The following is a 27724-nucleotide window of genomic DNA, read 5'->3' as shown; positions in this document are numbered from 1 at the left end:
CCTCATATTATTCATTTACCTCTTCTCCTCCCACTGCTCTACTTTTACAGTATCAGGACGTTGTGCAGGTCATGCCTTTGTGAATATAACTCCAATTTCACAGTAATGACATCAGCATGTGCTTCTAACTTTAGCTCCTCCTGAGGGCCAGATGTTGGCTGATAGGATCAAACACTTGCTATCCCCCTCTTGCTGTCACATTGTTGGGCAAGCCCCGGAGGGCTTAGAGGACACAGATATTCCCATGTACCTTCTTTTCTCCCATAGAAACCCATTTCATCGTTACTGTGCGGTTTTAATTTTGCATTTGCACACAGGAGTGGAAACATATGATGGTATGCTGTAGTTTCCGATAAAGTCTCATCAGGAATTCTTGAGAATACCTATTTATCTACCCCAAAAAAGGTGTAAAAAACATGTGGGTGTGATTTGCTACAGAGTTAAAAACTCTTCTAAATGGTTTGCACATTGGCACTGTAGAACTAGAAACAAATGCAACTCTTGGGCACATTGTAAAAATCACTTACACCTACTGCTTTCAACGTAATACCCATCAGTGCACACCACTTTAAAGCACTTTCCCTCTTTTAAAGGACATCGGATCTGAGCAACAACATCACTGTGGCCAATGAACGTCACCGGTGTCAGTTTTTAGATGAAACAGAACCACAGCGAGGGTAGCAAACGTCACGTTAATATCAGTGTTTTGTGGCCAGGCATTTTACAAGAGCACAGCAGATACCAGCAGCGTACCTGTGAGGCGTCCCTCCATGCAGATTTTTGGCTTATCCTGTCATTTGAGGTCCTGCTGTTAAACTGTGACCCCTTGTGCACGCCTGTGCCATGGATTGGCTGTTATGGGTTGGGTGAATCCCTGGAGGAGTCTTGGCCAATAAAAGACAAGCTTAATGAGTTGAGGAGGGGGCTCAAAGTGGCTTGGAATCCCCTAACCTGTGGCTCAGGACCTCAAACAGCTGTGTTTAATTTTCCCCTTTCATTTGCTCCATTTCTCAGAGTATAGCTTTTAATAGGGGAACCAAATAATAGTGGGAGAACCACCGTGATGTAGAGTTTAAGGCCCAACAGTGATTTTTTTCATCAGGAGCCATGAATTATTCCGTGGAAAAAATTGTAAAAATGACAAAAAAATAACATCCTCTCTCGCAATATCATAGAAAGTGTAAAACAAATCCTGGATTTGGATCCACACCAAAATGAAATAGGTCCTTTCCTGTCCCATCCTTCTAACAAGTTTCATGTTAATCCACCCAGTAGTTTTTGTGTAGTTTTGCTTACAAACAAACCAACCATCAAACAAAAAAACAGGGGTGAAAACACAACCTCCATGGTCGAGGTTATTATGTATAAGCATTATGTTTTTTGCTGTCTTTATCAAACTGATGTTGAGTGTCCTACATTCATCCGTACCTCATTGGGCTGACCTCTGACCTCCAGCACCCTTATGTTAGAAAGCTTTGTTCAGCCGTTTTCATTTTAATAAAGTGCCCAACAAGGGTTCCTTTGTATCCACTGATGTTGCTTGAAAGAGTTACAATAAATTATTTTGTAAAACAAGTCGGCGTGCTTTATCTATGTGGGTGTGCAACATGAGCTGGAAGTGGAATCAGTCACTCGGCTGTGTCTGTTTTTGTGGTAGAAAACCAATGTGTGCTCTGGTTTGTTTATGTGGGTGGCCGCTGGAAAGCCAGAAAACAGTTATGAAGCAATTTTGTGTGTTTGCACGTTTTCATGCTTGTGAGCGCGCTGGTGTCACGTAAAAGCAAATCTTGGGCTTGTTAGTCGATGGCATCATGAACATATGTAAATAAGTCAGGCAGGCATACAACAAGAGTGTGTGTTTGTAAGTGTGTCTGTGTGGGAGGTTCATTTGTTGTCTAATATTAAACAGGAGTCTCTGCTATAAATGAGTCATCACCGCTCGACTTAAGGCTTTTTGAGTGAGCCACTCTTTAACATTCCCGACATTCCTCCTCATTAAAAATTAATAAAAAATAAATGGAAACAGTTCTGCATAGTTTCCCGTCACATACACATATGTGAGCGTTTTTCAACCGTAACTCTTCTACGAACAAACACCCTCAAATCCACACATAAGCTCACAGACGCACGCATTATTGGTTTGGCAACCGGCCCAAGTGCTTCACAGAGGCCTCGATTTGTCATCCTGCCTCATCTGGCCTCTATCAGTCTCCGGCCTGACAGCTTAATCAGTGTCATTCATTCTCTCACATCAAAGAAACACCATGCATTTGAAACCCATCATGCAAGAGCACAAGAACGCACGCACACATGCACATGCGCAACACCACACGCACACACGCACGCACGCACGCACGCACACACGCACACACACACGTTAACAGACTAACTTTAAACTGTCTCTGTGCTTGATTAAAACCTCCATAACACGAGGATCATGACAGCAAACGTCAGCAGGGGAGTCTTTCTTTGTAAGTGGTCTACATGAATTATTATGCTCAGTAATAGTAAATCAAAGTAACAGACTGACTCAAACAGTCTTGAAGAAATACAGCCCTCTTGCTTTTATTTTATTTATTGGACTTGAACTGTAGATCTTTGCAGTCGACCTCTAACCTTGACCTTTTCACTTCAAGCTGTGTTGAATGATGATTTTCAAGAAAGGATTACTAGTATGACCTTAAATTGTGCAAGTGTCTAGAATTTCGTGGAACTATGGTCAAATCAGACATCTAACTTGTGTGTTTTATGCTGCAAAGGATACACGATTGAGTCTTTCTTCAAAAATCCAACAAGATAATTAACTTTGACTTCAGTGTTTAAACTCAGGCACACCCTATTAACCATGGCATTTACTGGTTGCTCTTTCGGCCAGTGGATATCGTCAAGCTTTTACCGCCACAGTCTTCAAAACAAAAGGAAAAGTATTTCTGACTGGTATAAAAACAACTGTTCCGAATCCACATAGCCTAAGTGATTAGATTAACTATTTAGAGATACAAATCGAGGCCTGATCACGTCAGCCAGTATGAGTACACGCAGTGTAATCATGTAAGAAAGCAGCTTAATCCTCATCATCTCTTCAGGAACATATGATCTGACATGTAGAACACAGAGGCCATGAGAAGACATGGTGGGAGAAGGAGATGGAGAAGTGTGGAGTGACAGTGTGTGCTTGACACACGCATGTATGAGCAGCATGGACAAACACTGAGGATTATAAGAGTGGGAGGGGTCCTTGTTCGTCTGACCCCAGCTCTCCCACAGTCCCCATTAAACTCTGTAAATGAGAGAAAGAGGAGCAATTAGAGAGGCAGTCATGGGGCAGGTAGGAGATCCCTGTGACCTTTCCTGGCTGGTATTTGACCTCTCACAGCTGGGGGCCATGATGAAGATACATCCTGAACATTGAGAGAATACATTTGCTGAAAGGTACAAGGGGGAAAAGAAAGAGTTTTTCCTCACAGACATTTGCATGCAACATGCTGCCGTGTGGATACTGTTGTTAATCCGACATGTTTAAGGTAAATCTTTATTCAAGTGTTTATTGAATCAAGTGGGGTGGGGGACATTTTTACTCTTGAGGTTCACTTTTTTTTATAACATCCAGTTTTATAACATCCTTTGAGGCCCAAATTAACACATTTATCACACTAACCTCTCGAATACAATGGTAGGAAAGGATTTTTCTTTAGTGAAGCGTCTGACGTCAGGTGGTAGTGATGATGATGCTACTCACAGATATTTTTCCAGATTTGGCTCAGTACGTTATGAGTGAAACTGATAATTTGCAACAGCTAGTTTTGAGAGATACAAACACGAGTGCAGGTGTCCGCAGAATGTACGTACTGCTGTAGTTTATAGAGCCCAACCAGCGGGAGAGTGTTGCACTTAACTTTGAGCTTGATGTTGATTTGCAGCTCAGTGATTTCACGATGTAGGTGGTTCCACACGGATCCTTTTGTTTACTCTTTTTGTCCTGAAACCTCTCGCTAAATGCCTGAAGGAGCATCACAACCGCCTCACCAGCATATTCAGATGTTACAGCAGGCCTTTGTTCTTGTGGAATAGTAAAATCCTGGTGTTACCACTTCCAACTTGTACTTGCCACACCTTTAAGCTGGTTGGGGCCCTGGAGCTTCGTGCTCAGTTCTGAGAGATACTTGTGAGCGTCCACCATCAAGGCCAAACCAAACAGCCACTTTCTATCACCAAGATCAATGACATGTCTTCCCTTCATTTCTATTACGTTTTTGATTTGTTCCTTCAGTGTAAAAGAGAGTGAGCACATTGGCGCTATTTAGCCATCGCATCCTACTATGGTAAACCAAAGCAGATTCACTCAATAGCTGCTTGAACTGTCGGATGTTTCCCTCAACTTCACGATGAAGTTTTTGGTGGAAATAACAGTTGTCATTACATTTTATATCAATGACTAAAAGCTATGTGTTGCGTTCATCTGTGATCTGAAGGGACCACCCAGAAGGACATGTTAATCAATTACTTTTATATTCATTTATCGCAGAAAGAATGTAACTTGTATTTTGTTTGTGTTTATAAATTGAATCATGGGTTAATCAAACTGTCATGACGACGGTGCCCCCTGGTGATTTATAGGATGTAGGCCGCTCTGCATTCCGATGTCACAGAGACTTACATTACAATTAAGGTGACTAAGAATTTAACATGCTTTGCACTTTGAAGGTAAAAAGAGAAACCAAACATTGTTAACTTGCACTTGGACGTCTGAAAAAAAAAAATTGAATGGCTCTATATGCTCTACAAACCATGACCTCAAACCTAACTGACTTACATTTACTGAAGCCCGAAAGTTTTCTCAGTCTGTTTTCTTGCAAAAATCACAAAAAAAAAGACCCAGCAGGATTTTGTCATTGAAGGCAACCACAGCTGGACCACACTGAAGATCTGACTGTAACCATTAGCTTTACTCCTCAAACATTAAAATGCAGACAGGTACTCCTGTCCTGCAAACCGTGAGAAGATACACCATCTCTTTTCCATGTGTCCCAGTGAACCAGAACTGAGTCTAAATCAGCCAGAAACTATTTGAATGCCACTAACATTACCCGACAACAGTAAATCCCTCATAAATGGAGTTACCCCGATCAAAACCTGTTCTCAGTATACTGTCTGCAGCACTGGAGTGAGACGAAAGGGAGATGCGTGAAGATGAAGGAGAGCCTCTGGGGGTTTTATTGTGTTCCAGACACTGTAGCTGGAGTGAGAGCGGGGGGAACAGAGGGATGAAAGCAAAGACCAGGGAGAGGTGAAAAAAGACAAATGTACAACAGATGAAGAGAAAGTGATATATTAGGTGGAAAAAACCATTTGCAGCAAGAAATATAATCAATATGGACAAATGTCCCATTAAGGATGTCTCCTTGGGGGAAATTATGAAATTGATCCGCTGTTGGCTGCTCCTAAAACAAAATCATATCATAGGCTATTTTATGTCAGCATGAACGCAGATCATCATTATTGTTATTGGCACATGTGCCTTTCCTTAATAAATCTTTTTGTTCTCCACTCTGAAAGCAGAGCTGGCAGGTCTGTAAACAGTTGGTTAGCTATTAAAGACATTTATGGAAACCAACCCAATCCTGAGCGTCTGTTCCAATTTTCAGAGTGTAATTGAAGCTGAGCCATAAAACTGGAAAGAAATGGTGTTTATTCACCCAACTCCACAAAAGACTGCACATTTCCTGATGTGTGTGGTTAAAAGGAATTTAAAATGAGGGACTGTCATTTATCAGGCCATGTGTTTATTATCCAGTGATATAATGAAGACTGGCACAGTAATCTATCCAGTCAGGCAGACAGATGGGAGAAAGGCCCTTTTCTGCAGCTCATTTGCATGAAAGCTCCGGAGCTGTCAGATTCTCTCGCTGCCACAATGCGCCGTCAAGCTGCAAATAAACCGCACCGAGGACTATTTTGGTCTCCCCGCTCAGGTTTCCTCCTGCACGGACTTCAAAGTGAGTTCCTGTAACCTGGAATTACTGCAGCAGAGAAACAGCCGAGCAGAAGCAGATGAACTAATTTCCTCGCCCTTACACTCCGAGGCCCTGGTTAGTCAGCGCAGGGAGCTGCTGGTGTGCAGTGTGGTATGCGCAGCGCGGCTGGTTCACATTAACTGTGTCCACGAGCCCGTGAAAGTCGCAAGTCTTCCCTCCTCTGCGCACGATCCCTCACAGAGTCCCCGTGGGTGAATAGTTTGCCAGACTGAGGAAAACACACTCGCACGCGCACACGCACACCCTGCACTGAGAAGGTGTGTGCGCGCGTGTGTGTGGGGGGGCGGGGGGTTGAGGGTGGGGGCATGCATAAATAGAGCGCTCCTCTCCTCCGCGTGGAGCGTGCGCCCTGGCTGAGACACGGAGCCCTCGGATCTCTCATGATAGATGATATTTTTTACATTATTTGGACCAAGTATTTCTAATGCAACAAAATGGACAAACAACCAAATGGAACCCAGCAACGTTTCTTTCTCACGCCAAACGTGGAGCATTAATTCTGGGATTACCCACTGATCGTATTTGTTTGCCTGCACCCTGGAGCGCACAGTCCTCCTCTGCCAGAGAGGTGCCTCCGCTGTCCCGGAGGATGCTCAGGCTTCGATAATTTCTTTTTCTTCCCAACATTACTCCTGGGAGCCCGTCGGAAAAAACATCCTGACTTCACACGGACAGTTTTGCGCATTGCGTAATTGGCACAGAAATGCGCGTGTTCCTCAGATAAGCGCCACATAATGTTGGGACTCGTCTCTCCTGGAAGGCGTTCGTCGCACCGCGTAGTGTGTTGTAAACGCAGAAGAACCAAGGATGAGAGTGTCTAGTATGCGTGGGGAGAAGGGTCCACATCCGATGCTGGTGGCGCTCTGTGGACTGTTTTTGGCTTTGACGCGGAGCGGAGCAGGTGAGGAGGAACATCATCTTCCTCTCTTTACTGCTGATGCTGTTTCTCTCCATCAGTTGTGCCTTTGTCCCTAAACTTGGCTTCTCATTTTCCAGTTGTGGTTCTATGCATGAAATCCATTCGCATTCATGTGACTGACTGCCTGTGATGCGTGTATGTTATGAATTTTCCGTTGGCATTGTACTGTATTTGTTTTGCTTTTTGCTAAATAAAAGTAAAACAATGGTCACACTTGTTGCAGATAAATTTGATAGTGGAGCTGCCTTGCATCTTTCCATTAGACCTACATGTAACCCGAGAGTCAGCATGATATCCAATGGAGAAAGGGCAGGATTCTGTCACAGCAGCCGCACAATGAGTGGGTTGATTAAATATTCATGATGAACTCAATGAATTGGTCTTTGGTGTTATCCATGACGTCACTGCTGGAGAGTGTTTGTTGACCTTTCTGTCACCAGATATAAAAGCACTGATCGAAATATTCTTTTCATTTAATCTCCATCTCCCTCTGTGTCAGTTTCCAGATGTGTGGACCACGCCTGTAGTCCACCCATAGGGAACCTGGCCAGCGGCAGGACCCCCACCACCCTCTCCAGCTGCTGTGGGAACAACTCCCCCCAATGCTGCCCTTGCCCCCATCCTCCCATGACCCCTCACCTCTGCCCCGAGGACAATCACCCACCTGCTCACATGACCGACGACCCTTTCTCCAAGCCGGAGACCTGGTGGGCATCAGGTGCAAGGACCGCCGTGCAGGGGCAGCAGGACAAGATCCAGTTGGATCTGGAAACACAGTTCTGTCTGTCCCATGTGGTTTTGGTGTTCAGGTCGCCCCGGCCCGCTGCCATGGCCATTGAACGTTCAGCCGACTTTGGGAGGACCTGGGAGGCTCTTAAACTATTTGCACGCAATTGCAGCGCGGAGTTTGGTTTGGCTGATGATTTTAGTCAGCCAGGCTCTTTGTGTACATCACGTTACACCAGTCCCACACCCTGCAGTGGTGGTGAGGTGAGAGAATATGCACAAAGATCTTATGTATTTCTTTTCGCGGATGCACAATGTTTGATTCAGTCTGCTTTTCTCCTCAGGTAATATTACGGACATTAGACCCCAGCGGTGCTAAAAGACTGGACCCTTACAGCTCAGAGGCCCTTGCCCGCCTCACCCTCACTAACCTCCGCATCAGACTGCTAAAAGCTCAGACCTGCTCCGCACCTCTGAACCTGCCGACAGGACGCACAAGTCCCACAGCCTCAACACTGACCTCCACATCCACTACAGAAAACTCAGCACCTTATGCCATTTACACTTTACTGGCCAAAGGGACCTGCCTGTGCCACGGACATGCTGAGTATTGTGTACCACACAACAGCAGCCAAGACACTAGTCAGGACAGTAATGTGGTGAGTAGCTTTTACGGTGTGAGTAGATGCATGTCAAAGTAAAAGAACAGACATGGATAAAGGGACCATGAGAGAAAGTGTATTGGCCTGTAATCTATTAGAGATTTGTAGACCACAGGCGTGAGGACGTTTGTTCCAGAAATATAAATGAACTCACTGATGGAAAAAAAAAGTTAAAGTGCTTTAAATTGCTCGATTTACTCTTAACAACACCTGCCTGAATCCGTTTTACAGCCCTCTCTAGACAGCCGGTGCCTGTAACATTCACTAATGTAGGTGAAGTAACTGAGCAGGCCCAGATGTGTCTTCCAGGTGTCTGGTAGGTGCCTGTGTACTCACCACACGGCGGGGGATCACTGTGAGAAGTGTGCCCCGCTCTACAACGATCGTCCCTGGAGGCCCGCCAACGGCAGCAGCGGGGAGCCGAACCCGTGCCAGAGTACGTGACTGCACAACTATTAGATCAGTGGGTAGTCCTGTTGCTGACAGAGAATAACTAGAGAAGAACATTTTAGGTGTGGAGGGAGTAATCAGAGAGAAAATGTGGGTACTCTGAAATAAAAACCTACAGTAGGTCTTATTAAGCCTCTATACACAGTTTTAAACACGATTCATTTTGGTTGTTTCATATTATGTCCTATAAAAAACAGATTTTTAAATCAGACCCGAGCAGTGAGCCCTGCAGGAGAGTACCTGAGTCTACCAGGGCATAAAAACACTTGTTAAACCCTGTACAAACAAATGGTCACATACTCTTGGTTGCTTCTTTGGTTTATTAGGATTTTTCTACCCTGGTTATCAGTATTGGGATGTAACGAAGTACATTTACTTATGTACTAACCCCTATTTTCAGGTTCTTTTACTTTTACTCTACTACACATATTAGCAAATATCTGTACTTTCCACTCCAATGCATTTTTTAAATGCATTGTGTTACATTGTTGTTTATATTTTTAAAAGTAATCAATAACGAGAGGGGAATAGAATCATCGATCCAATCAGAGCTAACAGGTAACATTAGACCCCGCCTCCTGCAGCATCACTGGTGAAGAAGAAACACCAGTCTCAGTGAGTCCCAGACTCAGCCATTATATGTAATGAATTGTTGCATAATGGATTAGGATACACTTAGTAGGAACTTTTACTTTTAATACTTCAAGTATATTTAAAAGCAAGTACTTACTTTTACTCAAGTAGAAAAGTTAATGTTGTAATTTTACTTAAGTTAAAGGGTTGAGCTCCACCACTGCTGGTTAAGTTGCAAATCCTTTGTAAAGGTAGACAACACAAAAACTTAGCATAGACCTATGATATGCTTCATTCAGGTTACCAGCTAACTCTCTCCCCTGATGCCCTTACTCTGTCTCTCTCTCCTCTCTCCCACTGCTGTGACGTCACACCCCTCTGCGACGTCAGAGTGCGAGTGCCACGCTCACGCAGACAGCTGCCACTTCTCTCAGCGGGCATGGCTGTCATCCGGTGGCTCCAGCGGTGGGGTTTGTGATGACTGCCGGCACAACACGGTTGGGCGTAGGTGCCAGCGCTGTCGCCATGGCTACCACCGTCACCCGTTCCTGCCCCTTCATTCCCCCCACGCCTGCACACGTAAGAGACCCACAGAACAAAAGGTCACTCATCGATTCTCTGGAGTGGTGGATGTGCCATTAACCAGTTACCAAAGCCAACTTAAGGAAGTTAAATGATTGGCCAACAGGCATCACCGGATGAATCGGTGATCTCTGTCCAGTATTCTTCTTGATCTCAGTAACAGTGATTCAAAGTGTGCAAATTAAAGAGAACCAGTAATGTCTTGTAGCTCCATCTGCTGGCATATATTTTTTTATTTTAAAAGCAAACCCAAAAGTTCCATCGGCATACAGACCTATATCTGTGCTTCTCAGGCTGCAGGTGTGATCCACAGGGCTCTTTGTCTCCTCGGCCTGGAGAGGAGGGACCCTGGTGCCACCCTCGGAGTGGACAGTGCCACTGTGAATCAGGTGTAGGGGGCACAAGCTGCAGCTACTGCCTGCCTGGCTACTGGGGCTTTGGAGATAAGGGCTGTGAACCCTGTGCCTGCCCTCTCAGCTGCGACCCCACCACTGGGCAGTGTCTCGACAGGTATAGCTGTACATGAAATCTGTGGCCGTATGTTTCACCAAACAGTGAGGAAAGTAAATGTAACAGTTTAATTACGGCACATGATGTGATTTGTTTTATATGCTCTGTTTTAATGCTGCAGCTACACAGATAATCAGGTGTTCAATGTGCCTGTTGGAGGTAAAATCCCTGATCTGGATCATATGTTCCCAATTGAAGAAGAAGTACAGTGGTCGAAGGAGCTCGCAGTCTCTGCTCTGCATTATACAGGTGAGTGTTGGAGCAGCTTACTTTGAAATGCTTGTTCACAACCAGCATTGTAAGGATTAAAACTGTGGAAGGACTGTTTCAAACTTGAGATCAGATCCTATCCTCATGCCTATACACAGGAAAGTGCAGCTGCAAGGAGAGGAAACTGAAAAGTGTGTCTGACCTCTGTAAGACTAAACACGACTATGGTAAGAAATAAACACCTCTACCTATTAATAAAAAAAAAACATTTCCTACACAGTGATCTGTGCATTGATTTATGTCTTAAAATACTGTCTCAATGTTTGCTTACTCTGGAATCGTCCATCTGTGTGACAGTGATCAAGGTCAGCGTGCTCTCTGCTCATGACAAAGGCAGCCACGCAGAGGTCCAGGTCAAAGTTCGCAAGGTTCTTCGATCAGGGCAGGTGGTACTGAACCTGGGAACCATCAGCATCTATCCTCTGTCCTGGACCAGCCGCGGCTGCACCTGTCCGATACTAAACCCCGGTAAGAGTCAGGCATCAGTGGTCTGCTGCATGAGGCACAGAGTTACTGTTCCGTTGATGCACCAAACGAAGTAAGAGGCTAAACAGATGTACTGGTATGTGGTTTTAAAAGATTAATATTTAAGACCAACCAACGAATGGAGGACACAGGAAGAAATTTAGGAAGAAAATTAGTCATGTTTACATGGAGACCAATATACTGGTATTAATTAATGAGTTATTTAACCCTTATTAATTAAAACAATAGTAGGACACTGCCGTGTAAACAGCCTTTTCTGATTACTTTAACTCAAATAAGGCCTTACTTGAATAAGCATAAATCAAATTAATGTGGAGAGTTCCGACTTTAGCAGCATTATGTGTATGTCTAAATAACATTATACAGTGGCAAAAAAACTGTAAGTGATCTCTTCGGGATAATTCTGCATTTATGCACTTAAATTTTGACCTTGACCTTAAACATAGAAATAAATCTACAACAAAATTACTTAAATACAATACACAATAAAATCTGCCTTTTGAACTTGGCTCAGTCACAGCCCAGAGCAGTTCACAGAGGAGTGGTCCAAAGTTCATCCTGAAAGTTCTGCCGGTCTGATCCAAACTTCCCAGAACCACTCGTGTGAGGTAATCGATGCCAAAATATGTCAAACCAGTTATTAAATCACTTTGGGTTCACTTACATTTTTCTCCACCACAGGGTATGCTACCTGGGTTTGCTCAATTAAAACATTACACTGTAATTGTTGGTCTGTAATTAGCTTCATCACTTTGTGTTTGTCTGTACTTGTGCCTTTGATAAAGATCGGTTTATGTTTTAACCTCAATTACTGCAGGAAAGCAGGTCTTTGCAGAGGGTTCACACACTTTTTCTTGTCACTGTAACATCCCTTTAGTTTTCACAGCATTTTGTGACATCGAAATACGGTTGTCACCAACTGCTTTGACAACACATGCCCTGGGTTTGAATGTCAACGAGTAGTAGGACGTAATATTGATGCAAGTCATAATCAGACTATTATCTGTAACATGTAACCAGGAATATGAATGGAATATTCTATTAGCAACTCATGCAAACATTATTATGGAAATATTTTCTTATTCAGAACATGCTGTCACATGTATGTGTGCATAACATCTTACATTTCTATACCAGGTATGGAGTACCTGCTCGCAGGCCCAGAAGAAGCTGGAACAGGCCGTTTGCTGGTCACCATGCAAAGTGTGGTGGCCCCCTGGACACCTCGACTGGGTCTACTCATATCAGAGGGCCTGAGGAATGGATGTCCATGAGCTCTATTATCTGTAAAGGCAGGACACACTCCAGAGAACTGCACAATTCATAAGTCCGTGGACAATTCAGAAAAGGGACTGAAAATATCACTGGACAACATCAACGATGGCAAATTATCCAAGTGGTGAACTCATGGTCAATCCTGAAGAGCAGTACTCACACTGTGTGAGTGTTACATGAAATAAAGACTGAAATTAATGCTTGGAAATCAGATTTGATAAACTGTCTGTAAATGTGATGTACCTTAAATTAAAAAGGTCTTAACCAGATGCAAGATTGTTTATGCACAACACAAACCGCAAACTATTGCTTCTATTTTAGATCCTGTTGCAACTTGGTAAAACACCTGGGTTTGTCAAACCGAGTCTTGAAAATCGATTCAATGGTTGATATTTTTACTGAGAGAAAGAAGAAAATGTACAGAACACTATGGAAGTCATTACGGTACACAAAAAAATGTATCACGTCTTTGTTCTATGAATGTCTCTAACTTTTGGTAGAAATGGTAAATACAGTGCAGTTTGAAATCGAAACCTATAGAGGAATATTGAGGGATAATGAAACTATGCTATGAAACTATACCCAACAGATAAGCAATATAATCAGTGAAGGCACAGTGGGGGGGGTGCTGTTATTATATACGATCAGTGATTATTATTCACAAACGCTTGTTAGTAATTTTGGCTCAGACTATGAAAAAGTTGAAATTCCTGACATATGATATAGATGCGCTTTGTCTGTAGAAGGACAAAAACAAAAAGGAGGTTGAAATTGTTTGACGATCATTTTTAATTTGGACGTGTTTTATAAATACCATGAAGTCTTTTAAGGCCTGAGTGACACTGAATGGTGACCACAGCATTCAAAGTGGACACTCTGGACAGTGGTGAGACAAGGAAAAGATGTAAGCAGCAACAGTTGAACATGCCAAACCACTATGGTCGGGGCCAGATACAGTGTTGGTTAACGAAAATGACAAACATGGTTCACACGGCAATAGATGCAGATGTAGACCCTGACAAAACGTTGACAAGCAGAGTTAAAAACATCTGTGGTAATATTAGTATGTCCACTGCACAGAAGCTGGGACAGTAGCCTTGTTTTCATATAGATCATCTGTGTTTTGGTCTCTCAAGTGATGGAACTAAAGACTATATTAATTTGAGGTAAATTCCTAACAAAAAAAATGAACATTGCTCAAATTGAAAAGAATCTAGGGATTACTGCTCAGATTAACTGGTGATAAATCAGTGCTAAGAGATAATCCTGACAAACATAATGAATAACTCCTGATTAACATGAGAAATCACAGCAAATCAAATAAATTTATCTATTGCATATAAAGGTGAGTCTTTGAACTACTGTCTCTGCAGCAAATAGCTTGGCCCACAGACATTAAATGATGCCATCCAATGATTGAGTTCTCAGCAAATAAAAGCAGCCTACTTTTATACATATACTATGTTTTGTTTTTCTGCACACACAAAGTCCTTCTCTGATGGCCTTGCTAAAAACTGCCTTCGGGTGTTAGAGCTGTGTCGGTCTTAGCTCTCTCTTCAGGCTGAAACAGGTGAACAGACCAATCACAGCTCCTCGTGGAGAGTCATTTATGCTGGGCAGTGCTTGCACACAGAACAAGAGCCAGTGAATGACAAATTTGACCTTAGCTGGCAGTCTGGCTGTCTGTAGGTGACGCGCTGTCAGCCGAGGGATCTGAAGTGGATGGTGTAGCGTCAGTTTCAGGGGATAAGGCGGAGCCCTCAGTCTGGGCAGCAGAGGAGGAGCCCTCAGTCTGGGCAGCAGAGGCGGAGCCCTCGGTCTGGGCAGCAGAGGCGGAGCCCTCGGTCTGGGCAGCAGAGGCAGCGCTGCTGTCAGACTCTGCTTGGGTGGAACTCTCTTTATCTTCCTCCTGAGGATAGAGCTCAGGGTACTTCTGCATGCACTCTTGCATGTTGCGGAAGTTGTCGATGCACTCCGAGCCCTTCACCTCTTCCGTGCTGTAGTGGAAGCAGGAGAACGCCTCTTTGAACTGAGACCCGCATGGTCCGCTGGCCATGCCGCCCAGGCACGGGCAGTTCCAGTTGATGTCTCCACTTGGCAGGATCAGCCCTGAAGAGACAGGAAACCACACAACTTGAATGTGCCCGGGGGAAGGGGGGTCTGCAATTTCTGAGTTATTAGTAAAACTGGGATAAGCCAAGCTTTAACTGCAGGTGAAATTACTGAATCGCAATTGGACCAAAATAGCTGTAAGACAATAAAATAGGTGTAATGTGTAATATTTAAAGTATACAGCTTTCCTCAACTTGAAATAGAATTGCTTGATTCAGATGTTATGTGTGAATTTTGAAATGAAGGTAATGACAGCGGTCGCTAGGGCTGTGCTAAAAAAATCGATATGGCAGTATATCGTGACGTCCTGCTTGCTGATGCACGCAGCGATGCAGATGCTACTGTATCGATATGACATCAAATGCTGTGACGGCAGTAAAAACCAAACATCACCTATGGTGCAGTGCACAATATAGCCAATAAGTGGCAGCATAGGCAAAACCAGGTCATGTCTCAATTCAAAACAAAAATGGAATGAAAACAGTGAAAAAACTAGCGAAGTTAGTGCACATGAAATGCTTTGCGCACAGTCTAAATTTGGCTGCTCAACGTGCACTCAAGATGCCCCCCTGTTTCCCGTCTACTGGGAAGAATTCGCAGCATCGTGGCTTTTTTTTATCTCCCCGAGCACAAGCTCATGACAGATGTAGCTACGAGATGGAACAGCGCCTGTGATATGTTGGAGCTCTTCTTAGAGCAGCAGCCCGCAATTTGCTCAGCATTACTCTCCACTGAGGTGCGGAAGAATGCCAACGAGTTGTGGACCTGAAGCGGACGTGGCCTGTGCTGAAGATGTGGCTAAAGCCCTGAAGCCGCTAAAAGTTGCAACACTCGTAATGTCAGAAGAAAAGACCCCTACGCTGTCTGTTAGAGCACCGCTGCATGCCCAGCTGTGCAACGACGCTCATGTCCAAGCAACAGACTCGGCACTTACGAGGGACATTAAAAACACCGTATCCGGGGGTTCTCGGGAAGAGATACATGAGCGACAGATCCTTTCTGTGCATCGCCTTTTTTTAATTATAATTTTGTCTTTATAAAAGAACTGATATGTCCTGTGGACATTCTTACAGCAAATAGAAGTGCACTTAAAGTCAAGTGAAACCAAAATATTATGGCTATTTTAAGTTTAAAAGTTAAGGAATATTTTATTTGCATTTATTAATAACTCTGGGATTAGAAAGATAATTATTTTATTTTACTTTTAAGATCTTTGTCAGACAGAATTTTAGTTGTTTTAAGTTGTGCGATCCTTAAGGCTTTGCCTTTGTTGTTATATGGAATAATAAAGAACAGCTGTTGTAGTAAATTCTGTGCAGGACATGGTCATTATTCAAAAGCAACATGTATCGTGATATGTATCGTATCATGAGGTTGTAGGCAATACCCAGCCCTAGCAGTCGCAGTGGGGTATCGTTTTTTCCATCTTACTGACATTGTGGACGTCTACATGAGAGTTTCTTCTCAATTTAACATTTGTTAAACCTCTAACCTCAGGTAATAGAGTGGTGTGTGTGAAATATTGAGTCAAAATAAACTAGTGTGTGATCGCACAGTAATGAAGTGTTGCAGTGGCGTGCTTTAGTGCAAAGAGCTTCACATGCTTGGTTACACTATTCAAGGCATTTGTCGTCAATGAGAATAGAGTATATCACCAGACCGTTTCTGTGAGGGATCACTGTGTTTCAGTTTCTCTTACAATAACTTATTGACAAACCTTGCTCCTCGTACGGATCGTTGGGATCATCTGCAACCAGCTCAGCATTGCTGGGCGCCTCATGGTCTTCCTTGGTCACAAAGATAATGCGATCTTTACCTTAAATAAGAAAAATGGGGATTAACACAAACGACTGAGGAAGAAAACCTGGTCCTGGATGAGACGCTGATATTATCTTATGATGCAGGATTATGTTTTTCCGTTTACACTAAAATGAACACGGTGTTGTTGTGGTGTTTGGCTGACATGTGACCCCTGGGGGCGCTCTCTGTCAGTAGCTATGACTTAACCTGCTCCACCGTCTGACATCTCACTGACTGTAGCACTAACTGCTAACCCTTTGGCAGCTTTCCCCGTTTGTCACTTCGCCTATGTGTCGAATTACTGCAGCGATTATAGCGGGAAAGTACCATAATACATGTGAATCTAGAGCCCTGCTGCTGCTGCTGCTGCTGGGGGCTGAGCTTCCCCCGCATCGAGCACAGTTAGCTAACCTTCCGCGAGTTACCGCTGTTTCTGGAGAGTTAGCCAGCTAGCATGGCGGCTAACTCGTTGACATTGCTCAGCGACGAGCTGAAAATGAATGAAAGAGGACGCGACATTACCTTCCTGCCTGCAGTACGACATGTCTGCCGGTGCTTCTGTCCGTCGAGCCTCGTCCTTAGCGCTGAAAGGTCACCAGTGTGAGAGGAATTACACAAACACAGCGACGATTTCATCTGACAAACCACCCGGCGTCCAGCGAGCCCGATACCCCTCTGACCTGCCCACATGCGGGCGCACAGTCATGACGTCACCAAAAAAATGTATGGGAAAATAATAAATACGTTTAGTATTTTTGAAGTTTAGGCTAAGTAATTAAATTAAACACATTGAAAATAATGACATCAAATAAGAAATGTTTTCATATATAAGCAATTTTTCTTAATTAATATTTCATAATAAATATTATTTAAATAATTCATACAAAGTTTCCTTTTCACTACTTCTGTTAAATTCAAATAACCTTCGAGGGCCTCAGCATGTGACCTTACCACAAACAGTTTCCTGTCAACCCAACCTTAACACATCTTCTGCAGGAGATTCACTGTGGCTTTATTTGTGTGCATGAGCAGTAGTGGTGATGATATATGTATATGTGTGAACACACATCCCACAGCTTAATATATACAAGGCTACAGATTTGCATGTGAAGAGCTGACTGATGAAAAAGTGAATTTGGGACAAAATGGTACTAAAGTGCAAATTAAGGAAAAATATCCTCTTGAATGTATCACATAACCCTAGCCCTTAAATATCCAATCAGTGCACTTCCCCAAAACTTATTTTTGGTGAATGTCATCAGCTCATAAACATATTAAGTAATGTCTTAATTAAGTGGACTTAAGACATTTCATTTCTACTCATTCTCGTTTTTATAGTAGAATCAAAGCAGCCTCATTTAATGAAAATCTCTTTTGTACTCTTCTCAGTTAAACAGAAGCATGTGGTTTGTGGTCGTTGACTATGTCTAAGCTTGTTGCTGCATGTTGTGTGGTTCTACTGTAGAACATTGTCAAATCCACTTTAAGCAATCAATAACCTATTTTTGTATGCAATAATCTTGATGATTGTACCAACACATAATATATTGTAGTCTGTTCAGATCATGCTATGACAAAGAACAAGGAGACAATAGAAATCAAAACACAATTTCCACATTATATGGAAAAACAAAATCCAGTTTTTTTAATAACTCAATTATGTCTGTTACATAAAGTAAAAACCAAAACGAAACCCCTTTTTCAGTCCCTATCAAACCCACCCTCATCCCGACCATCTCGGCAGTATTGTGCAGCGACTCAGTCTGGGAATAAAAGAGCATGACGACACAGACAAAACTCTTCTCTTTGAGGACCCAGACACAGGACAAACACTGTGCCCCACATAAGACCAGAGTGAATATGAACACAGTCCAAAATTTGAAATATCAAAATAAAGAGAAATGACAACCAGCAAAAGTTTGTCTGAGATTAGCAGAAACCTTATGAGGAGTACATACTTTATTTATACTAAGGGCCCTAGAAACCTCAAGCTTGATTGCTATGTGATGAAAATGGCATGGCTTTCTTTCAGCTCCCCTCTGAAACGTCCAGGCACGGTGCTTTCAGCTTGAAATTAGCACTAGCATGTTGTCGTTGTCTGAGTGTTGACTGAACATGCTGCAGATGCCTGAGGTAGTCAGAGACCGCACCTCACACCTGTGTGCTTTCAGGCATTATTCCGCTGATAAGACAGTCAGTGGGGATTTAGGCAGCCTGCAGAGAGGTGGGTGATAGCTCTTGGAATATAAAGGATTGAAGAGACACAACACAATGCTCAACACTGGGAGTAGCCCACACAGTTATCAAGAAGTCTGGTGGGGAAACAAAGGTGGCAGAAAAATATTACCTATCCCAGCTGCAAAATTGACTGATTGTGCCAATTGCAAAACAATGCATAATAAAAAATAATGATGAGAGGGGGTGGATGCTTTGTGTCTGGTGTGTGTCACAAGGTTGGTATTTTCTAGAAGAGCAGTGCGCCCATGCTGCCCACTTCACTCTGCTCCTTCACAAAGATCTCAAAGTACTGGTAGATGATGGTCACAGCCAAGAGGATTCCTGTACCTGAACCGATCGCACCCAGGAAATCTGCCATGACAGACAGCCCACCTATACACAGACCACCAAAGGCAGCAGCTGTGGGGATGTACCTGCAAATAACAAATAAGAATTATAAACAAATATTTTTGAAAGACATCAATTGTTATTCTGCGAATAGCGAACATAAAGAAACATCATATGCCATTTTCTTAGGTTGCTTTATACCTGTTAAGCTCATGCACCATAGAGGTCTCTCTGTGTCCTCTCATCACCATCTGTTGCTCCTTCAGCTGCTTTGCCACCTGAGACGCACACAATGATATCAGTGGACAGTTGTGCACGAACACAAACACAAAAAACAAACACAATCACACACTTACATCTTTGGCAGAGGATCCTGAGACCTCAATCCAGGTCTTGGAGAAGAAAGCGCAGGAGCCGAGCATGAAGATGATGTAGATGACAGCATGAACTGGGTCGTCCAAAACAGAACCAAATGACTCCGGAGGAGAAAGGTAGTAACAGAGCCCAGCCACTGGGTAGGCCCGAGCTGGTCCTCCACTCGTGGCGTCCTTAAGAAAAAGAAGATTTTGTTAGTGAGATGGTGCAAATCCATGACTTACAGGGGAGTCAGAGTCTGAATCTGATCGTACCATTTTTATATAAATAACACAGAGACTCCTTGATACAATCTCTCGATCCTTAAACATGTTGCAAGGACTGAGACCCTATAACATACTTACAGACCAGGTTCCCAGGAGGTTGACCAGGAAGTTGCCGCTGAAACGCGTTGAGAGCATCTGAGAAATTACGTAGAGATTAGAGACCAGCGCAGACTGCAGGATAATGGGGATGTTGGAGGTGTAGAACAGTTTGATCGGGTAGGTGTTATATTGGCCACGGTAGCGTGCAGACTTGATGGGCAGGTCCACTCTGAAGCCCTGGTGAGGAAACACAGTCCACATATGTTTAGCCACAGAGCGGCTACAAAGCATCAAAAGACCTAAGTATCACTTAGAATGTATGTTTATCTACAATCCAATCAAAGCTTTTGATAAAAATAAAAGCAGATAAGAAACTATACTGCTTGTAGTTGCCGTTTGCAGCTCACCTGGAAGTATATGACCACTGCAAACACAAAGACAGTGGCGATGAGGTTCATGAGGTTGGGCAGGTTTTGTCTGTAGAAGCCTTCTCTAAGAGCACGGACCTTGTCCGTGCGAGTGGCCAGTAGATGGAAGAGAGCAATAATGGCTCCCTCAAACTCAGTGCCTAGATAAACCAGAGGAGACACAGGGTTAGTCATTATGACACATTTTAAGAGCTTTATCTAATTTCTTGTCAATACATGTTTGTTTCCAGTGCTCATACCTCTGCCAGTGTTGACGGTGGTGGGACTGAAGGCCTTCCACACGATCGTCTCACAGATGTTGGTGGCAATGAAGAGAGAGATACCTGAGCCCAGACCATAGCCCTTCTGGAGAAGCTCGTCCAGCAGCAAGACAATCAGACCTGCAACGAAGAGCTACAGAAACAGGCACAATGTTTGTACTGAGACAGGACATGTAAACATGTAGTTATAATGTACAACTAATCAATACACCTCTAGACAGTGCTTGATAAACCTGCCTTCCACATGAAAAATTCTTATTAAATTTGTTTTGGGCAAATAAATCCGTAAGTTGTAAAACCTACATTCAAATTATGAAATGCATAAACCTTAAATTGTGTTAATCAAGTCTCAATTTGTCTGCTTGGTGCAGAAAAGAAGCTGGATGTATGACATTTAATGTACTTTTGCAGGTAAAAAGCATTAATTAATTGATAGATCAGTGGATTAATTTGCAAATCTTGGCAGATAAGCTTAGCACTTCAAATTTTAAGACACAGCAAATGTCTTAACTTAAGTAAGAGAGCAGCAGCAGGATTTTTTGTATTAACCTGGATGATGATGACTAAGCATATCCCAGCACCCATCTCTGAGGGGTCTCCATACATGCCAGTCATAACGTACACAATGGCCTGTCCAATGGTGATGATCATTCCAAACACTGTAAAAAGACAGAAACAATGATTTGCATTGGCATCATAAGAGGCATAGCTGCTGCCAAAACTGTTGTTCCCAAATAAAACAGTGTTGTGAGAGTGCAGGCTTCAAAGCACCTTCAATGCTTCAAAGAAATGTGATGCATTCTAAAAAAAGCAGCTGTAATGAGGAATAAAACCTACATTTCTGAGCTCCATTAAAGAGGGCTCTGTCCTTGGGAGTGTCACCAACTTCAATGATCTTGGCACCAGCCAGGAGTTGCATGATTAGGCCCGATGTGACAATGGGTGAGATACCCAGCTCCATCAGAGTACCTGCAAGACAACGTGAGCTGCACTTAGAAACATAATCAGCCTCACTTACAATAAGAATAGCACCAGCACCAGACACAATGGCAGGAGGACTACAACTGTTGACCTTTGACTAATCACACGTGGTGATGAGATTAGGTAACAGCTGATAACAGCACTGGAATCCAATGAGTTTTCCTTACTGGAGCTGCACCAGACATACAAGAGCTTTCATGATTTAAGAGTGACATTCAATTTGATCCAATTCAAGCACCTCTGTTGGAAGCCAGGATTACTCTCATCCAGTAGAAAGGATCTGCCGAGTCTGATGACATGATGCCAAACAGTGGAATCTGAATGAACAAGAAGAAAAAATATAAAAACAATGCAATGATCCACTGTCACCAATAAGAGAACCAGTAGTTTGTGATCAAGAGATACCAACCTGGCAGCACACCAGAAAGATGAATAGTGTGATAGCGGTCCATAGTACTTTTTCTCTAAACTGAATCTAAAAGGGATGAAAAAAGAACAAATATCAATGCAATTCGTGATTGTTTAGAGAATAAATGATACCACTTTAATAAATGATGACAGATCAACACATACCTTTCTTTCTGGTTTCTGAATTTCTGGCAGGACCGCACAGAAGGGCTTGATGACCTCCAAAAATTTAACTGCAGAAAGAGATTACAAGATTAGTACGAAGCCATAGTAACCCTGCAATTACATTACACTTTAGGGTCAGCACCTCTCCTAGCAATGCCATCAACATTGGTGTTATTTCAAATGTTGGGTCCTCTTAAACAAGGTTGGCTTAGAGGCTACGTCATCACTAGCCAGCAGTCAAACATCTGCCAGCTGAACATGGCAACTGGACAGAGGAGCAACAAGCACAGCGTTTCTCTGTGAATATGGGGAAGTATAAACACATAAAGTTGAGCAAGGTTGAGAGATACTAGTCTCCAGTGTGTTGTCATGTCTGCGGCTGCTCTGCTGCATGTTTTGAGTCTATCAGCTGTGTCAATCACTGAATCTGACTTTAACACTAAATGATTTAACATAAGACTGAACCTGAATCAGGATCAATCGACTCGCTGCTGCAAATCCAAATAGACGTGCTCATTAAAAGCGAGACGAACTGAGTTTCAGTTTTTCTTTACTGCAAGTTTGCCTAAATGAAGAGTTCGAGCAGCTAACTGCCGTTAGCCCGATGCTAACCATCATTCAATCACAAAACGATTGAGCAATGACTTTAAAACAGGACGCTCATTTAAACAACTCAACTAAAACGCCTGAAATCACACCTGACTGTGACACAAACGTCAGAAACGTCGCTAAATCACAGCGAGACGAAATTTGAATACAGTACCAACTTCCGTTATTGGCTAGCTCAACTTGCCACCTAACCCAAGGTTAGCTAAGTAGCTTCCCGGTGAGCGCTGTGTCCGTTACCGTTGCAGATACAAGAATAGAGAACAGACAGCAGGTAGTGCAGACCACCGCCGACACGTGTGCACAGGAGAAGAGGCTCACTCACTCCCCATGGTGTCCTTGGTCCTGTGCCTGGCTTGTTACTGGGAGCAGTTGGAGAGCTGAGTGGGTCAGTGTGGCTCCATCCAGCCGCTCCGTCGGGAAAGAGAGAGCAGCAGAGACACGTCACCAGACGAGCCGCTAACACACGTCACTTCTCCGCTACACACACGCGCGTCACTCCGCAGGCTGCAGGCCGCGCACACCCCCCTCCCCCCCGTTTCTTCACGCACACCTCGTAGGGTGATGTTTACATGCCATCGGCCCGAGAACATGCATGTTCAAATTAATAACATTAATAATCTCATCGCTGTAACTCACACTCCTCCCATCCTCCAGAGGGCGCCCCGGCACGAACTACCCCGGAGTTCTGACACACTCCTCCATTAGATCCCTCCCCCGGAGAAACCTGTGCATACCATTGACTGTATATAAAGAGGTGTGCACATAGACTATATAATAATAACAATAATCATAATCATAATATCAACCAGCTATTAGCCTCACATCTTAATCAGTACATCGCTTTTAAACAAACCAAACAGGCATTTCAAATTGATATTATACATATTATTGATAGACCTCCCATGACAGATGATTGATTACTTTTCCTCATAATTTTTCTTTAAAGCTTCTGTTTTGTTGCTACTCTTAATTACAATCTGTATTGTGTAGTCATTTGCAGACATTGAATCTGTATTATCTGAACATTTTGGTATTTTTAACCAAGTAAAACTGCAAAAAAACAAATAGTAATGTAACCCAGTCAAAGCTGAAATACACTCGGCCCCTGCTCACCGTGATCCGAGCAATGCTGCTGTCTTTCTGACATCCTGAAGGCATGAATTCCTCAGTCAGTCCTCCTGATTGTCTCATTGTTAATCTACTGTGTTGGTTGATTCTGAATACACGTCTACTGCAAGTCCAGTCATGTAAATACACACGTTCCCAGAGAATTTGGTCGAGGAGGTGGAGTTGCTGCTATTTTTAACTCCAGTCTATTAATTAATCCTAAACCTAAACTAAGCTACAACTCATTTGAATGTCTTGTTCTTAGTCTTCCACGCCAATCCAAGAAACACCAACAGCCAATCATATTTGCTGTAGTTTACCGTGCCCCTGGGGCTTATACTGAATTTTTAACAGAATTCCCTGAGTTTTTATCAAACCTAGTCCTAAAGACCGATAAAATTATTATTGTTGGTGACTTTAATATTCATGTTGACAATAATAAAGATAGCCTTAGCGTAGCATTTATTTCGCAATTAGACTCAATTGGTTTCAGTCAGTGTGTACACCAACCTACTCATTGTTGTAACCACACACTTGACCTTATATTATCATACGGTGTCAAAATTGAAAATCTAACAGTACTTCCGCGCAATCCAATTCTATCAGACCATAATTTAATAACCTTCGATTTTTCACTATCAGAATATATGCCACTAATAATGAACTCATTTTCAAGATGTTTACCTGATAGTGCTGTAGCTAAATTTAAGGAAATAATTCCGATTACATTTAAACCCGTACTATCCGTCGATATAAACAACAAATTCATTAAAAACCCTAGCTCCACTGAGATTGACCATCTCGTCGATAGCTCTGTAAGGTCATTACGATTAACATTAGACTCAATAGCGCCTCTAAAAAAGAAACATATAAAACATAGTAAATTAGCTCCGTGGTATAATTCCAAGACACATGAGTTAAAACAAGTATCAAGAAAACTAGAAAGGAAGTGGCGCTCCAGCAACCGTGTTGAAAATCTCCTAGACTGGAAGAATAGTGTTAAAGCATATAAGAAGGCCCTCCACAAAGCAAGAGCTGCCTACTATTCAAAACTAATAGAAGAGAATAAAAACAACCCCAGGTTTCTCTTCAGCACTGTAGCCAGGCTGACTGAGAGTCACACCTCCACCGAACCCAGTATTCCTCGATCCCTAAATAGCAATGTCTTTATGAATTTCTTTAATGATAAAATTCTAACCATTAGAAATCAAATCAACCATCTCCTGCCCTCAATTGGCACTAATACCCCATCAAGAATAGAAAACTCAGAAACGGCCAAGAATCTTACCAATTATTTAGACAGCTTCTCTCTGATCAGCCTCGATCAGCTGACCAAAATAATCTCATCTTCTAAACCAACAACTTGTATCTCAGACCCCATTCCTACAAAATTACTTAAAGAAATTCTGCCCCTAATTGACAGTTCATTACTGAACACAATACATCTGTCATTATCATCAGGATATGTACCACAGTCTTTTAAAATAGCTGTAATCAAACCCCTCCTCAAAAAACCCACCTTAGACCCAGAGGTTTTAGCCAATTATCGTCCGATATCTAATCTCCCCTTCCTGTCTAAAATCCTAGAAAAAGTTGTAGCCAATCAGCTGTGTGAGTTTCTCCAGGAAAATAATATATATGAAGACTTTCAGTCAGGGTTTAGAGCCAATCACAGCACTGAGACAGCCTTGGCAAAAGTCACTAATGATCTACTAATAGCTTCAGATCAGGGGTTTGTGTCTGTCCTCGTTCTGTTAGATCTTAGTGCAGCATTTGACACAATTGACCATAATATTTTATTACAGAGACTAGAACAGTTAATTAGCATTAAAGGAACCGCCCTAAAATGGTTTAAATCCTATTTTTCAGACCGCTCCCAATTCGTGCAAATTAATGATGAGTCATCTGTGCGCACCAAAGTTAACCATGGTGTTCCACAAGGCTCTGTGCTCGCCCAATTTTATTCTCATTATATATGCTTCCACTTGGAAACATTATCAGGACACACTCTGTAAATTTCCACTGCTATGCGGATGACACCCAGTTATACTTGTCAATAAAACCTGAACAAAGTAATCAAATAACTAAACTCCAAGCATGTCTCAAGGACATAAAAACCTGGATGACCCGCAATTTTCTCTTATTAAACTCAGATAAAACAGAGGTTCTAATACTTGGCCCTAAACACCTTAGAGATACATTATCTAACGATATAGCTGCGCTAAACGACATTGCCCTTGCTTCCAATGAAACAGTCAGGAACTTGGGAGTGATCTTCGATCCTGATTTATCCTTTAATTCTCACTTAAAACAAATTTCTAGGACAGCCTTTTTTCACTTGCGTAATATCTCCAAAATCAGACATGTCCTTTCTCAAAAGGATGCAGAAAACTAATCCACGCCTTTGTTACATCCAGACTGGATTATTGTAATTCCTTATTATCAGGCTCCAGCAGTAAGTCGTTAAAGACTCTGCAGCTTGTCCAAAATGCTGCAGCACGTGTCCTGACAAGAACCAAGAAAAGAGAGCACATTTCTCCAGTATTAGCTTCGCTACACTGGCTTCCGTTAAATCTAGAATAGAATTTAAAATTCTCCTCCTCACCTTCAAGGCCCTTAACAATATGGCACCATTATATCTTAAAGAGCTTTTAGTACCTTATCAACCCACTAGAGCACTGCGCTCCCAGAATTCAGGCTTACTTGTTGTCCCTAAAGTCTCTAAAAGTAGAGTAGGAGCCAGAGCTTTCAGCTATCAAGCTCCTCTCCTGTGGAATCATCTCCCACTTTCAGTTCGGGAGGCAGACACCATCTGTATGTTTAAGAGTAGGCTTAAAACCTTCCTTTTTGATAAAGCTTATAGTTAGAGCTGGTCCAGGCTTGTCCTAGACCTGCTCTTAGTTAGGCTGCTATAGGTTTAGAAGGTCGGGGGACACATGACACACGGAGCTTCTCTTTCCAGCTTCTCCTTCCTCTTCTCAATCTTTATCACATCAAAGTAATTCATATCCCATCAATACATGTTACTGACTTGACTTCTTCCCCGGAGTCCCTTTGCCTTATCGTCCGCAGATCCAGGGCCGCGGCTGTGGCCACATCATGGATTAGGATCTGTGGATCACGTATCAGAGGTCGTAATGGTGGATCCAGTATGGCGGATTCTGCATCGTGCTGGCTGATCGTGATAACAAAGGCAGATCCTTTATCGTGTTGGCATCAGATACTGGTAGTGGACCACGACCGAGGTGGCAGCTGATGATGGATCCTAATGGCGGCAGTGGACAATAACTGTGGACTATAGTGGCATCCGATCTTGATGGTGGATCATGATCTTGCTGGCTGCTGACCATGGACTATGATTGCAGCAGGACTGCTCGATACATAGTATTTCTCCTCAGACACTTGACCATTAATGACATTAATCCACCAAATCACTGACCTTCAGTTATACTTCAAAATGTTTACCCTAATCAATGCTGCTAAAACCTTTATCTTGATGTTCTCCTTTACACTTGACATCCATTGCACTTCTGTCCGTCCTGGGAGAGGGATCCCTCACATGTGGCTCTCTCTGAGGTTTCTATGTTCTTTTTACCCTGTTAAAAGGGTTTTTAAGTAGTTTTTCCTTACTCTTGTTGAGGGTTAAGGGCAGAGGATGTCACACCTTGTTAAAGCCCTATGAGACAAATTGTGATTTGTGAATATGGGCTATACAAATAAAATTTGATTGATTGATTTGATTGATACTGCGTATCTGTCCACCTTATCCCTCCACTGTCGCCCCTCTTGTCTTTTATTTCTTAATTTTTTTCTTTTAAAGTGTTTTTGAGGGGAGCTATATCTAATTAGGATATCCAATTAGGGCCCATGTGGAAAAATGTTATAACTAAAACTTTTTTAAGGGGAGTTTTTACACAGTTGAAGTCACAATGAATCAATCTTGTCTCCATACTCACCACTAGAGCTCAGTGTTGCTCCGGTGTATTTAGCCATGCCTCTGTGTGCTTGCGTGTACATATGTGTGTGTGTGTGTGTGTGTGTGGTCCCAGTATAACTCATGATGTGGGGACCTAGATCTCTTTACACAGTCACATTATTTGGATTTGTCTTCCTGTTAAAAA

The 27724-nt window shown here is 42.8% G+C and overlaps 3 protein-coding genes across 3 annotated transcripts; 1 reads left to right on the top strand and 2 right to left on the bottom strand.

The window, feature by feature from the left end:
- The first annotated feature begins 6374 nt into the window (after positions 1-6374).
- si:dkey-202e22.2 (netrin-4) lies at positions 6375-12755 on the top strand. Its single transcript, XM_035152855.1, has 10 exons — positions 6375-6936; positions 7454-7944; positions 8025-8339; positions 8652-8778; positions 9756-9944; positions 10241-10457; positions 10579-10706; positions 10826-10894; positions 11025-11195; positions 12351-12755. Exons 1-10 carry the CDS (start codon positions 6843-6845, stop codon positions 12485-12487), a joined length of 1938 nt encoding a protein of 645 aa, XP_035008746.1. The 5' UTR covers positions 6375-6842; the 3' UTR covers positions 12488-12755.
- Positions 12756-13259: 504 nt separating this feature from the next.
- On the bottom strand, positions 13260-17103 carry chchd4a (coiled-coil-helix-coiled-coil-helix domain containing 4a). The gene is made up of 3 exons (XM_035152856.1): positions 16923-17103; positions 16318-16416; positions 13260-14597 (listed from the first exon to the last, which is right to left on the bottom strand). Exons 1-3 carry the CDS (start codon positions 16942-16944, stop codon positions 14152-14154), a joined length of 567 nt encoding a protein of 188 aa, XP_035008747.1. The 5' UTR covers positions 16945-17103; the 3' UTR covers positions 13260-14151.
- A 917-nt stretch (positions 17104-18020) lies between these two features.
- Positions 18021-22977, bottom strand: LOC118105095 (protein transport protein Sec61 subunit alpha). Its single transcript, XM_035152515.2, has 12 exons — positions 22819-22977; positions 21888-21955; positions 21724-21789; positions 21553-21631; positions 21171-21302; positions 20883-20992; positions 20313-20466; positions 20053-20213; positions 19685-19882; positions 19322-19513; positions 19167-19243; positions 18021-19051 (listed from the first exon to the last, which is right to left on the bottom strand). The coding sequence occupies exons 1-12, from the start codon at positions 22823-22825 to the stop codon at positions 18865-18867; spliced, it is 1431 nt and encodes a 476-aa protein (XP_035008406.1). The 5' UTR covers positions 22826-22977; the 3' UTR covers positions 18021-18864.
- Between the last annotated feature and the right edge of the window lie 4747 nt (positions 22978-27724).

Source organism: Hippoglossus stenolepis, chromosome 3 (genome assembly GCF_022539355.2).
Source record: "Hippoglossus stenolepis isolate QCI-W04-F060 chromosome 3, HSTE1.2, whole genome shotgun sequence".
Lineage (NCBI taxonomy): Eukaryota > Metazoa > Chordata > Actinopteri > Pleuronectiformes > Pleuronectidae > Hippoglossus > Hippoglossus stenolepis.
The sequence above is the reverse complement of the archived record's forward strand: the minus strand, read 5'-3'. Positions and strand labels throughout refer to the sequence as shown.

Excerpts from the sequence above, each read along its gene's own strand:
- si:dkey-202e22.2 (XM_035152855.1), top strand. The coding sequence starts at position 6,843 with ATGAGAGTGTCTAGTATGCGTGGGGAGAAGGGTCCACATCCGATGCTG. Across the intron at positions 8,340-8,651 it reads CTAGTCAGGACAGTAATGTG|GTGTCTGGTAGGTGCCTGTG; the intron begins GTGAGTAGCTTT and ends TGTGTCTTCCAG. Across the intron at positions 10,458-10,578 it reads ACTGGGCAGTGTCTCGACAG|CTACACAGATAATCAGGTGT; the intron begins GTATAGCTGTAC and ends TTAATGCTGCAG.
- chchd4a (XM_035152856.1), bottom strand. The coding sequence starts at position 16,944 with ATGTCGTACTGCAGGCAGGAAG. Across the intron at positions 16,417-16,922 it reads GTCGTACTGCAGGCAGGAAG|GTAAAGATCGCATTATCTTT; the intron begins GTAATGTCGCGT and ends TTCTTATTTAAG. Across the intron at positions 14,598-16,317 it reads CGATCCGTACGAGGAGCAAG|GGCTGATCCTGCCAAGTGGA; the intron begins GTTTGTCAATAA and ends CTGTCTCTTCAG.
- LOC118105095 (XM_035152515.2), bottom strand. Across the intron at positions 19,883-20,052 it reads CAGTGGTCATATACTTCCAG|GGCTTCAGAGTGGACCTGCC; the intron begins GTGAGCTGCAAA and ends TTTCCTCACCAG. Across the intron at positions 19,514-19,684 it reads ACCTCCTGGGAACCTGGTCT|GACGCCACGAGTGGAGGACC; the intron begins GTAAGTATGTTA and ends CTTTTTCTTAAG.